General features: G+C 40.9%; 1 protein-coding gene across 2 annotated transcripts in view; it reads left to right on the top strand.

Annotated features, from left to right (window-relative positions):
* ARFGAP1 (ADP-ribosylation factor GTPase activating protein 1) overlaps window positions 1-5184 on the top strand; it is a 17017-nt gene extending 11833 nt beyond the window's left edge. Inside the window, exons 9-12 of one of the 2 annotated variants that reach the window (XM_009893441.1) lie at window positions 697-753; window positions 2761-2820; window positions 4021-4097; window positions 4579-5184. In XM_009893441.1, the coding sequence (XP_009891743.1) occupies window positions 697-753; window positions 2761-2820; window positions 4021-4097; window positions 4579-4933 (549 nt within the window). In that variant the 3' untranslated portion in view covers window positions 4934-5184. The remainder of the gene's footprint in view (window positions 1-696; window positions 754-2760; window positions 2821-4020; window positions 4098-4578) is intronic. The other variant, XM_009893440.1, reaches the window with a different exon arrangement.
* The last annotated feature ends 7560 nt before the right edge of the window (window positions 5185-12744 follow it).

Raw genomic sequence — 12744 nt, 5'->3', positions numbered from 1 at the left:
GAATCATTTTGTATGAAACATTTGCAAACCCTGCTGTCTGTATCAATATCATCTTATGAAAGTAATTTTGTGACTTACACTTTGGGCTTACATTTTTGTAAGATGCCTCTGAACTACAATATCCTTATGCATCTTGTTCCAGATGGCAATAGATTTCTCAAAGTCACTGTTTTCTCTCCCTGCAAACCTGGGGCTGTTATTAATAGATGACAATAGCAGCACTACAAGATAGAAGAATTGGTGAAAAAATGGCCCAAAAGATCGAAGTCTACAAGTAATTTCATTAGTAATGAAAAATAAGAGTGGATGAGGTCAGTCAGTTCTTCCAAATATTCAGCTGCAGGCATTAGTGAGGTGCCCATCTTCTAGGCTATTGCTGGTAGAACCATTGCTTCTGCTTCCAGTGCAAGGTCAGACTTTGCTTGGGCTCTGGGCATCTCCAGCAACCTATTGCCATGTGCATCTGTTTTTTATTTATTTTCTTTTAATGTTTTCTGCAGCACTGTATTGTGTGTGCTTTTCAGCTCATTCTGCTTGTATGAATCAAAGCTTAAGGCTTCATGCGTACTTGGAGATACTGCTGAGAAATTAGCCTGCAGAAGATGTTGGCTGTATTTGTTTCGTTGTTGTTTTGGGGGTTTGGGGTTTTTTTAAAGAAAAATATAACTGACTTTCTTTTGTTTTGCTTTTAAATAGGCATCAGAGTTAGGTCAGACATTAAATGAAAATGTTCTCAAACCTGCACAGGAAAAGGTAACTTTGGAACTAGTGAATTACTTGCAGAACATGGTTATGCTGACTTAGGGAGTGATTGTTTTCTCCTGCCACAGCTACCCAGTTTATCAGTGCGTCCTTCTGTTTTTTCATATACTAGCTTGGTAGTAAATGGGAAACATCAAATAATTCAAAGCTAGTATGCTAGCAAAAAAATGTTAATGAGAGTCATTTCCTTCCACCGATCTTTCCCATGTCCACAAGAGTCGGTTACATTCTTCCCCATTAGATACTATTTTATAAATTTCATGCTTTCAGTAATGGAAGATGGGACAAGATGAAAATGGATCTAAAAATCAGTTATTAAAAAAACCCAAACTATTAGTAGTGTCTTTATAACTATTAGTAGTATCTTTGAGTGTTAAGTTCATAGTGTTTTATCCATCTGCCTGCCAGCATTGTTAATTCTGCTAAGCATCTTTGAGCCACAGTAGTTCATCTGCTGCCTTATCGGTGGCAGTAGAATTTGGGGTAAAGTATGTGTTTAAGATGAATGGGGACACTTTATCAATAGAAGTAACATGTTCTTAGAAGCTTTATTTGGTATTTCTTCAGAGTATTCTGGTGGTCAATTAAAACCAAGTTTTGCATGCATTCATACCAAAGTGTTGTCTAAAGTAACATTTTGATTAGCTGTTCTAGTTACTGTGGTGTTTCTAGGAAACTAGTTTGAAGCAGATTTTCATCTTCCCTTTGCAATTGTTAGTGACCAAAACCGTGGGTAAGGGCACTTCCAACAGCAGTTGGAAGAAAGCACACGTGCTGACCTAGTAAATACAGATAGTCGCTAGTGGGCATATAAAAAAAGCAAAGCAGTCCTCGTAAGTGTCTAGTGATCACTGAGACTACGACTTTTAGTCAAAGATTCTCCCTAGTGTCAAATGTTGCCTTCCTGTTTCATGTGTTTAAAAAAAGGTACATCCTTCCCATTTGGCATGCATTTGTTCTGTGCTTCTAGAATTTTGGGTCAGCTCCAAAATTTTGAAGTCTTTTCTGAGAATGTGGTGCTCTACTTACCTACATACCTTGTTCCAAAATGTATTTGTTTTGATAAAACAGACTAATTTTGCTCTCATAAGAGAAGCAGTGCCACCACTTTGGGATATGGATTAATTTTCAATTTGAAAAGAATGGTTTAATCACACTACAACATAATCTCTCTTGCATTACCTTTATTAGTTCTTTACATAGCATTTCAAATCACAGAAGACTACTCTAATTGATTTCCTATTCCCTAGAATTACCCACAACTTATTTCAGAGTGCTTAGATGCATTATTTTCAGGGTTATTTTTAGAGTGCGTTTCCTTGAGCTGATTTTTATTTTGTAGGACGGTTTAATGAGGAGTGTTGCATTCTATATTAAAAAAAAAAAAAAGGATCTATTTCCCTTAGGACGTTGTGCTGTTGATTCTAAATGTGTGTTACTTTCTGAAGTGAGTATTCAGTGATCACTGCTTGGCACATATATGGGTGTATAAAGTCATTTGCTTTGGAACAGCTGCCACTTACTAATTAGTGAAAGACACCTGGTTGACCAAAGTTCAAAGCCCTTTTAATATTTAAATAAGCATGTATAAAAGACAGAATAAAATGGATCGGATAGGTTTTTAATCTCTCCAAACAAAATCTCTGTATGTAGTAAAATATATTTATAAAATGTCACATTTGCAGATTTTTTTTGTCCTGGTGTTTTTATGCTCAGCATTAGTGTAATGAAACCTTCCTCAAACTGTATGTATATCAATGGAAAATTCCCACAAACTTCAAAGGACTGAGGTTCACTCCATTAGAGATCAATAGACTTTCCACGTCATTTCCTTAACTTCGTTAGTTTTGACTTAAGTATATTTTGATTCACTTTTAGTTTGGGTTGGTTTTTTTCTTACACTTTTTTGTTCTTAACCGTTAAGCACAAGTAAGCTTGTCTGAAGGTTTCAATAATACTTTGTTTTATGACTAATTACCAATACTTTGATTTATGTAGGTGAAAGAGGGAAAAATATTTGAGGAGGTCACCATGGGGGTATCACAGTGGGCCAGCAAGGTATGACGTGGCCTGCCTGCCTTTAAGGAGGCCAAACAGTAAGCCAGTCTCCATATTCTTATGAAAAGCTTGTAGGGAAACAAAACCACAATGCAGCTTTAGTCTCTGCTTGTGTTGAATACAGAAGTTTTGAAAGTGTAATTTTCAGTATGCAGTACTTCTTTTGGAGTGTTAAAAATCTGTACAGGTATGATGTAGTCCCTGTAACATTTTTAACCAAGGGCATGATGTAGAGTTCTAAGACAGCCGGTGTCCCAAACGCAAAAAGCAACGTCTGCTGGAGAATATGGAGACAGCTTGCGTTACATTTGTCTGGTTAAGCTTACTAATGTTCTGTACCTTTTTTCTTTGTCTTCCTTTGCTATCATTGCTTGGTAATGTGGTAAGTGCTCTCTACAACTGCTAAGTACAGAAGTCCTGCACAATCTAATACCTATTTTGATAACTTGAGTGGTGTTACCTAGAAGGGTCTGTCTTTCTAGCACTGTAAAAGTCAGCACTGTAAGCTCTATCATGTACCAGCTTAATGTCTTAAATGTTGGGAATATTTGAATAAATTGAGGGATGTTATCTGTCCTGTTTAGAGCCTGACAACTTTAAGCCTGAATTCTGGGATTTGTCCTCCGTATCTGTGACTTAGAATAGTGACTTCCATGGGTGTCACTTCAGAATTTGTGTTTCTAATATAATGCCAGTCCATTATAATAACTCCCAAAGGATTCTTCTAGCAGTCATGCTTATTCCAGAACTCAACTTTTGGCCTCTTTTACATGGGCAGTAATGAAACGGAGTGAAAGCAGTTTTGTAGAACAGTAGAAATACAAATACTATTTACACAAATTTTAACATCAAAACATCAGTGCTGTCGTTAAGTTTAATTTTATGTAAGGAGTAATTCCAGTGTTTTGTCAAGGAAGTCTAGGAGAGAATTCAAAATGTGTTATTGACAATGATGAGTGAAAAAGCTGAACTTGACGTACTGTTCACATCTTCCAGCAGCACGATGCTGTCAAATGTATGTTCTTTACATCAACCACATAACTGCCCATCAAAAATATTAATAGCTGTGAGTGAACTTTTGTGATGAAATGTGTTCTGTTTATCTGAACAAGGGGAGGAATGTGTTGTGGCTTTTGCTGTTGGACTTGGAAGAGGTGTTGGTTCAGCCAAGATGAATGGAGGGTCTTTTTTTTTCTCCAGGTTCAGGGAGTTGGCAGTAAGGGATGGCGAGATGTCACCACTTTTTTTTCTGGCAAACCAGATGATAATTCTGAAAGGTATTTTTTTGTTATTTTCTGTGTCTCTTTAGACACATAATTTTATGTCCTATATATCCTCTGCAGTATATTAGTAGCAGGTAATTTTTAAATATGAAGAAATTATTCTTTCTTTGCTAGTAGTCCTCCTGTATGTGATACAGGAGGAATTCAATCTAACTTTGTTTATGACAGTTGTTAAACTGAGAACAAAATAGCGCACGGCACCTTGGTTTTAATTTTTTTCCAAATGCATATCCACCCCATCCCCCCACCTTTTGCCTATTAGTACTTAAGGCTGTTAACAAAAAATCTGTGAATCAGAATATAAGCTTATGCAATTTGGAACAATGTTTTTAGTTCTTCTGCCTTCATCCTCAGTTTTTGTTTAAGGAAAGGGCAGTGGCTTTATTGTTTTCTTTGTTTGTGGTCATTTATTTTTATGTTTGGCATAACTAATTTATTTCTACCTTCTTTTTTTTGCCCCCCCCCCCCCCCAAAGACCAGCTGAAGGAGACAGCTACCAGAACAGTGGAGGGGAGGGCTACCAGAACAATGCTGTAGATCAAAGCTTCTGGGAGACCTTTGGCAACTCGGATCCACCAAAAGCTCATAAATCTCCAAGCAGTGAGAGCTGGACCTATGTGGACAATTCCACAGAGAAGAAGAGCTCCGACAGCTGGGACGTATGGGGCTCAGGAACAGTCTCCAACAACAAGAACAGTAATAGCGACAGTTGGGAAAACTGGGAGACCAACTGGGAAAACACAGGAGGGGAGAGCAAGACCAAAAAACCTCCTAAGGCAACAAAAAAGGCGTCTTCAGCTGATGATGGGTGGGATAACCCAAACTGGTAGAACTCTGTTAACCCTGTTTTGCACAGCTAGGAAAGGGAGGCTATGCTGGCTGATTGAGGGGAGAAAGTTTTACGCGCAACTGGAGTATCTTGGTTGACCTTACTGATCTGTTACTTTTGTGCTTCCCATTCATTCTCCTTTCTTCTATCCCGGTTTTGGAAAAAAAAAAAAAAGTAGCATCTGAATCTTTTATTACATAAAGGTGGCTCTCCCTTTTTAAGGGTAGTGGTAACTATATTCTCCTTGCACTATTGAAGCTGGGTACAGTGACTTTCATAACTTGAATGTTCAAAGGACAAAAAAAAAAATCAGTGTGAGCACACTTTCATGGCACAACCTTGCATGTGTAGGTTAATAGGCATTCATCCAGTCCTCATATAAATTGAGATGACCTGAGGTGTTTAGTGCAAACAAAGGACAGGGTGTGTCTTGAAAAGATAGCCATTAAATAAGCACACTGCAGTTGGATAGATCTAGTTCAAATGCCTTACGGATTGCTCTGACTGTGTTAAGTCTGGCAATTCAAGATGGTCTTTAAGATACTTTTTATTGGAGCTTTGTTTTTAAACTTCATGAGATTATTTTTTTTTAGTCTTTTAAAACTTATTTTCTCCCCTTAAAATTAATAAGGAATCTAGAGCTAGATAATTATTTGTGTAAACTCATAGTTTTGACCTGAGCTATCAATGGATATCCAGAAGAGCTCTACTTGACCTTCTTGCTCAGTGGATTAAGAAAATGCTCAGTGCAGCTCTCCTACACAGACAAAATGCAAAGCTGCGGTGTGCTTCTTCCTTACCTATGCCCTTCCCCCAGTTTGAGTATTTTATATAGTCTGGTTTTTCTCTGTCGTTCTTCCTTCTACCCATCTACTTTATCTGTTCTGATAAAAATTAAATCTTTCTGCTGCTTATGGCCTTTTGGACATCTGTTTGGCAAATTGGCAGTGAAGCAAATTTGTAAGAAAGATCACAGTAAGAAAAAATGGGTGGAAAATATGAGAACATTGAGAGAAGGGCTGGCAGCAAGCCCCTTTCAAGATGAGTAGATGTCTGGATTTAATAGTAAATTTAAATTAAGCAGATGTTTTCCAAATTAATCTTTAATATGTCAAACTATCTATCATGTATTTCTCTACATTTTCTTCCTGGATCTTACTAAAGAAACACTATTTTGGAAACTTTAGAAACTCCTTGTCAGCATTAAGGAATGGAATAGAAGATTCACTTCTGTCTCAGTTTTGATCCAGCAAATTGCTTTGCATGACAGAAACTGTAACTTTAAAGGCAAAGGTGTCCTGTGTATCCCATTTTATTTTGGGGGATGAGTTGTAAATGTACACTCAGCCTGAAAACAATCAGCTCACTTGAAAACTTCCAATCACGGTGTTGTTGTGTAGTCTGCTTTACTACCAGCATGGAGTTCTTTACTGTGGACCCCGTAAATCTTAATACATACCTGAAAAGCCTTTTCTTTTTAAAATTATTGGTTTGTTCAAGCAAACAACCAACCTAAGTTGTCAAAGTTACCTTAAATAATGCTTCATTTCTTTTTCTCTTCACAGAGGTTTTTGAGCTTATAGTAATATCAAGAGTTTAAAAAGGAAGGAAAATCATGAATCGCCTCAAAAGTAGCAGATTTTTATAAAGGCTTAAGTCTAAGTAGTAGTAGCAGCTCTATTTATAGTCTGATTCTGTATTTCTATTAGTAAGATCTCTCAGAAGGTGAACAAAATATTGTTCTAGTCTTCTGTAGCCCTGTCCTGCAGAGTTGGTATTTCTTTTTTTCCCCCTTGCTTCTCCCGATAGCGTGGTCTCTGAAGCTCGTGCAGCAGGACTCGGCGCTGCTCACCACCCAAGCACTACTCCAGGCTGAGCCATGGCAGGCGCCCGGGGTGTTCTTGCTGACACGCTGATGCTTTGGGAGTGCCGAAGGCACGAGATATCTGGGTTTACAGTGCTGCTTGTGGTACCACTGGCAGACGTTTACAGCCTGACTGTAAAACAAGGATTTTGTTCTGCTTTTTCTCTGGTTCCAAATATACCTTTGTCATAGCTTAATTGCATGTCAAACGTAACTTTGTATTTTTATGCATACACCTCTGTTGCCTACATGTCATTTGTCTGCTGCCCAGTACGAAACTGTAATGCATGTACTCTGACGGCGGTGCTGTGTAATGTACGTGAAGTGGCACTGCCCAGTCCGTGACTAACGGTTAGTCTTTGTGAAGTGTCGCAGTAGCTGGTGATGGCAAAATGCATCCGATGGGTTGCGCTGTCTGACTGCTGGTGTCTGTCTGGAGTGATGTGAAGCTGATTCAGCTTCCTGTGTATAAATTTACTACAGTTTCCCTTTCATAAACCTCCTGAAATAACTCGTAGCAGGGTAAGCTTTATTTCAGTCCATGCAATCAACAGTATTGTGATGTGTATGCATTTGTTTATATATATCACTTGCAGCTACAACTGGCATGAGCCATTTGTTTGTTCTTCTGATTTTAGTTTTGTGTCGCTTCAGACTTTATGTTCTAAATTAAACTAAAGAGCCAAGGCCCTACTCAGGCAGAAGCTTTGGGCAATGATTTTTCTTCCAGTTGAGGCAGTGACAGAATAGTTGCCGTCTCTCTTTGCAGTGCTGTTAGTCAACAAAATGCTGCAACTCCCAGACAGGTTTTAATGGAAATACTGAAAATCACTATAATGGCAGAAAGTGTAACTGCAGCCACAAAACTAGTATCCCAACTGGTCTCAGTTTGACAGGCAAATCAGTATTTTTTTTATGACTTGTCTGAATCTGAATGTTTTACCGTGTCTTCCAGAGGAGACGATGAAGTGCGGGCATGTTCTTTTGCAAAGCCTCTGTTATATTGGATTTTAGGTTTTTTTAGAGTAGATGGCTGGCAAGTTTCTGCAGTTTGGTGGCATGCATGCAGTCAAGGTGCAATGTGCAGAGCGAGTGTTTATGAATTGGACCTTTTTGTTTTCCCCCTCTTCTCCCCAATTCCTCTTTTTTTTGGCCTCATCGTGAACATGGTAAACAGAGGCATTGAGTGCAGCCTGCCGGAGCCAAGGCCACCCATCTAAGTGAAGATACGGCTGTTGAATCTGAGTGAGCGTAAGGATTGGCAAGGCTTTAGTGTCACTGTGTGCTTCACCGGTTTGGTGGATGAATAGGGGTCCACTTTTCTTCTTATCCCCCACCACGTATTAACAATTTTAAGTCGTACAAGCAAATTGCCAGGAGAGAGCACAGGTTAAATGACTGCTTCAACAGTTGGACGTTGCAATGTTTAAATTTCCTAGTGTTTCAGAGGGGTTTATTCCTTCGTATGGCTTCAACTTTGGAAAATAGAGAGCAGCTGGATTCCTGCAGGTAGTCTGAAATAAGAAAAACTTCAAGACATTCAAACTAAGTGCCACTTGCAGAAGCGTGAAAGTCTTGGAGAATGTTCCTGAACCAGGAACCTAATCCTAGGAGTTAGGGATTATTTTAAAATGTTTCATTTGTGTCTCAAAACCTGTTAATAATTATAACATTTCAAGAAGTGCTTGGCCAGCTCTCCCTCGTGGTTGACCCTTAAGGATAATGCTGCTGCTTTTATTTTCCAGGCCAGACTGTGTAACATTCCATGGGTTCATAATGTATTTATCAGTGTAATGATCTGTGCAATAATTTAACAAGTGTAGGTCAAACCTTTGTTGTTTAATCCAGGATACATTTAAAGATACAGTGGTCCTCTTGGAGAACAGCAGTCTACCAAGGTATTTCAGTTCTCACCTTACTTTGGCACTATGAAATTTCAGTAACCCTGTTAAGAAAGGCTTATCAGCAATCAGCGATTTAAACAGAAATCAAGGTACATTTCAATGTCCATTATTAGAATTTGAATGTAATGGCTTAGTGACCTCTAGTTGTAGAGCCCTCTTTCATTTTCATACCAGCAGAATCTTGGTCAGTATGGAGTACTGTATCTTTAATTTTCCTGATGTGTTTTTTGTGAAGTTCACAGGAATGGCAATTTCAGTGAACACTTGATTCATTGTTCTGTAGAGTGGTACTGGACTTGAATCTCAGTGTCATCTTTTAAAGAGCATTATAATAAAGCAAAGAGATATGGAGCAGAATGGTGTTTAGCCCTTTTTCAGGAGACTTCAGTAAACGTTAAAGCCATGTGCATTAGTATAGCTTATGTGGCCTTTTGAACGAAGTTAGTTAGTTCTTAGTGTAGTTAGCATCACAGAGTAAAATGGGGTGCTTCGTAATTAAGAAAGTAGGAAGGTATTGTAATGAGCATTAGATTGTCTTGTTGGAGGAGAGTACCTGACATTAACAGGATGACGGAATGTCCTGATGTGCTGGTGTCAGGCATATTCTCCTCTGCGAGTAATGAGGGATAAAGGAAGCTGCCTGTGTTGATGACGGAACCAAAACGAGCTGTTTTTTATCTTTATATTTCATTGGAGTTTCATAGTCTGACTTTAAATGCTAATTTAAGATTTATTTGAATTAGGAACAGTTTTAAGACAACACTGGTTGCCTCCTTTATTTAAAGAGAACTATAAAATAGAAATAAAAGTGGTTGCAAATAGATGTACCCAGACCTTTTTATTAGCTTGTCTACAAAGGCACTGATGACAGGAGAAAAGGTAACTTTTAAGCAGTTGTTCTTTCCGAGAAGCAAGATTCCTCCGATGAATCCTCCACCTGGTGGTGATGCTTCACATTCAGATTCCAGTTTCCTTCATTAGCCAAGCAGCAAAGTGAGTACTCTGGATGTGTCATGACTGCACTGAGCTTTATGTAAATTTAAAATATCTTTTATTATATTCTTGGTCAGCAGGACTGAATCCTCCCTGCCTTGTAGAAGCAACTATTGATTATTTCCCCCCCCCCCCCCCAAAAAAAAGTACGTTGGTTAATGGCACTGGTATTATTCCACTCATACTAATTCTTGCCATAACGTCCTGGGTTAAGGGCTGCTCTGTATGTTGGATGCAAAGTTTTCAGCTGGGATTACTTCAAGGAAAGTGGGATATGCTGGTTCTGGAGGGAGGCTTTTGGCCTTCTGTTCTGACAGCATATGGAGGCCAATGACCTAGAAACGTACAAAATACCACAGAAACCAATAATGCGTATTCTGAATTTCAAGCTGAGCACAATCGGCAAAAGCTGATAGAAAAAGTGGGATCTATAGATCATAAAATATCAGTCACTGACTTGAGGGAGGACAGATCACCATTACGATGTCCAGCTCGCTCCTGCTGGGTAAATCTTTCTTTGTCCCTTCCCAAGCTGTCGTCTTTGTGCTCTGATCCCAGTAACATGAGCAAGTTCAGTTTAAGCTGTTTTACCATTATATAGCTGTTCCGTATGCTGTCACAGCAGATGCAGGCCCAGAAGATGACGGCCTGGGTTTCAGGGGGTTCACAGCTCACTGGTTTTAAGGAACCAAACATTTGTGCCCTCTGAGGTGGCTGAGAGCAGGCAGCGGGGATGTGTCCTGGTTTCCCTTCTCTGCCTTTTCCAGTGGGTCCATCAACAGGCGCTCTACCTTTCGCAACACGCTTTTGGCTCTCTCAGGAGCTGGCTGACCACCACTACCTTCCCCGAACTCCACGGGCTCAGACCAGTACAGAGGTACCCCAGTACAAAACGGGCGTCAGGCCAGGGTGAAGGCTCTTCACCACTCTGCTGCTTTGAGGAGGGTTCGCAGGATGCGGCCACTGGCTGGAAACTGGAAGTCTTGTAAGGAAAGTGAAGTGGAGCTGGGTTGTCCCCTTGGGAAGCTGTAAAACCCAAAGCTCTGACGTACGTGCGGTGTGATCGTTCATCATCTGTTAAGTCACTAATTTGTAAGGAGGCCAAGACACGTTGCATGGCTCTCTTGGCTCCAGCTGTTTGTGCTCTGTCAGCAAGAAGCTGCATCTCATCGGTAACGCAGGAGAAGAAAGGCGAGCCGCCTCTGCGGAGCAAGGCGCTGAGGTTTGTTTTCGGTGAGATGAAACCTCACCGTTTCTCTCAAATGATGCTCTGCCAATCGCTGAATTACACCAACACCGCCAAAATGGCAATGTTTAAACTGGCTAAAAATGGAAGAGATGAAATAAATACTGACAAGACCTCCTAGGAGAGGCCTACTTGCACTTGCAAGTGCTGAGAACAAGTGGGAGAGCCGGAGTCTCTCTGGCGGGGCTGGTTAGAAGGACTGCCAAGAATACAGCCGCGTTGTGCCTCACCAGGATCGTGATTGCTGCTCAAGCAGGAAAATCCAGTGCTATCAGCTCTTCGCAGTTTGTAAACCGGTTTTTGTCTTTCCCTTTAAGCTCTGCCAAAGCGTGCTCCCTCTGAGAGGCTGTTCAGCTTTGCTGAGGCTGTTGAATTTTACAATAGATAAATCAGCTTCTGCCAGGAAACACAGAAAGGCTGGAGTGTGTCTCTAGAAAAAAAAAAAAAAAAAATTCCCCACTTCTGATTGAAGTGCTACTGCTTAATATCAGCAATTCTTCACTGGATTGCTCAAGTTGCCTTAAATATAACCGTGTTTGACTACCTATGCCGAAACCCACTTGTATATACATTTTTTTTTCCTACTCTGCTGACATGGATGGTTTATATAGTCTGGCACATCAATTTACACATATTGAGGTGGTTGTGATCAAGGTCAAACTAGGGATTTTCCTCTTTCAGAAACCTTTCTGTGCTGTCATTGCATAGAAACTTGTTACAGTTCAAGAGCGAACTGCTGCGTTCACAAATTTCCTACCGACTCCAGCCATCAGCTGTCGCTTTTGGGATGTGCCTCAGTGCCATACACCGGCCTTGAATTGCAAATTCAAGTCTACCGAGATGGGGCTTAACCGTTCAACTTCAGCTGCCCAGTGTTACTGCAGTACAGGTAAGAACAGAGAGGGTCTGAATCTAAATCCACTTGTGAGTCTCTTCTTGCCCGCACCATGGTGTGTCTCAAAGCTGGTCGTAGAACTTGGTGTGGAGCACAGAGCATATCAGAGAAGTGGAATGAATACTTCTCCTGTAGCCTAGGCAGCTGGTGACACCCAGGCTGGTTAAATTAAACCTCTGCAGAATAGGCTTACCTGTCTCCACGTCTGTTAAATGACTGTCCACACTGTGACGGTGGTTATGAAGGGCTTTTTTTCACCTGTGGAAGGCCACGCACACCCTGGGCTCTGGTGGTGGTGCAGTCCAGAAAATCACCTGCCTTTCTCCGTTCGTGACCCATCTTCTTCCAGAGCTTGCAAGGCGTCGGAGGAGAAATGGCTCAGCTGTGTTTGGTCACCGCTGCTGGTGTGGAGGAGGTGTGGCAAGAAAACTGAAGCAGACATTTTCAGATGAATTATGTCTGAATCTCAGTGCCAGAGGGAAACACTCGTGCTGTGAGTAGTTGCCCAGGACTGGTAAATCTTCCTTGGGCTGTTGACTGTTTGCTTGTGTAGTTTAACACGAGCTAGGCTCTGCAGGCTGCCTTCCTTGGGCTGGAACTCCTCCGGATCAGTCCCAGTGGCCACCCTCGCTTGCGCTGGTTGAGGGGAAGGACTGGGGCGATGTACCAGCTCACACGGAAGATGCTACTTGCGGAGCTTGTGGTCAGAGGATGCTGCTGGGGAAGAGCCTCACTTCTCCTTCCCTCCTCTAGAGGGGATTGTGTCACTGTCCGTGGCTGTTGGAGGAACGTAGCTCCAATGAGGTTTGGATAGCTGGATGCAGGGTGAGAAATGTGTTCCTGCTCGCGCTTGTCTGCAGCCCCGTCCTGTCCTTCGCCTTTGACTTTCATGCTGCATTAAGCCCTACAC

The sequence above is a fragment of the Charadrius vociferus genome, unplaced genomic scaffold (genome assembly GCF_000708025.1).
Source record: "Charadrius vociferus isolate BGI_N301 unplaced genomic scaffold, ASM70802v2 scaffold259, whole genome shotgun sequence".
NCBI classification, from domain to species: Eukaryota; Metazoa; Chordata; class Aves; order Charadriiformes; family Charadriidae; genus Charadrius; species Charadrius vociferus.
Note: the sequence above shows the minus strand (reverse complement) of the source record. Positions and strands in the feature narration are given on the sequence as shown.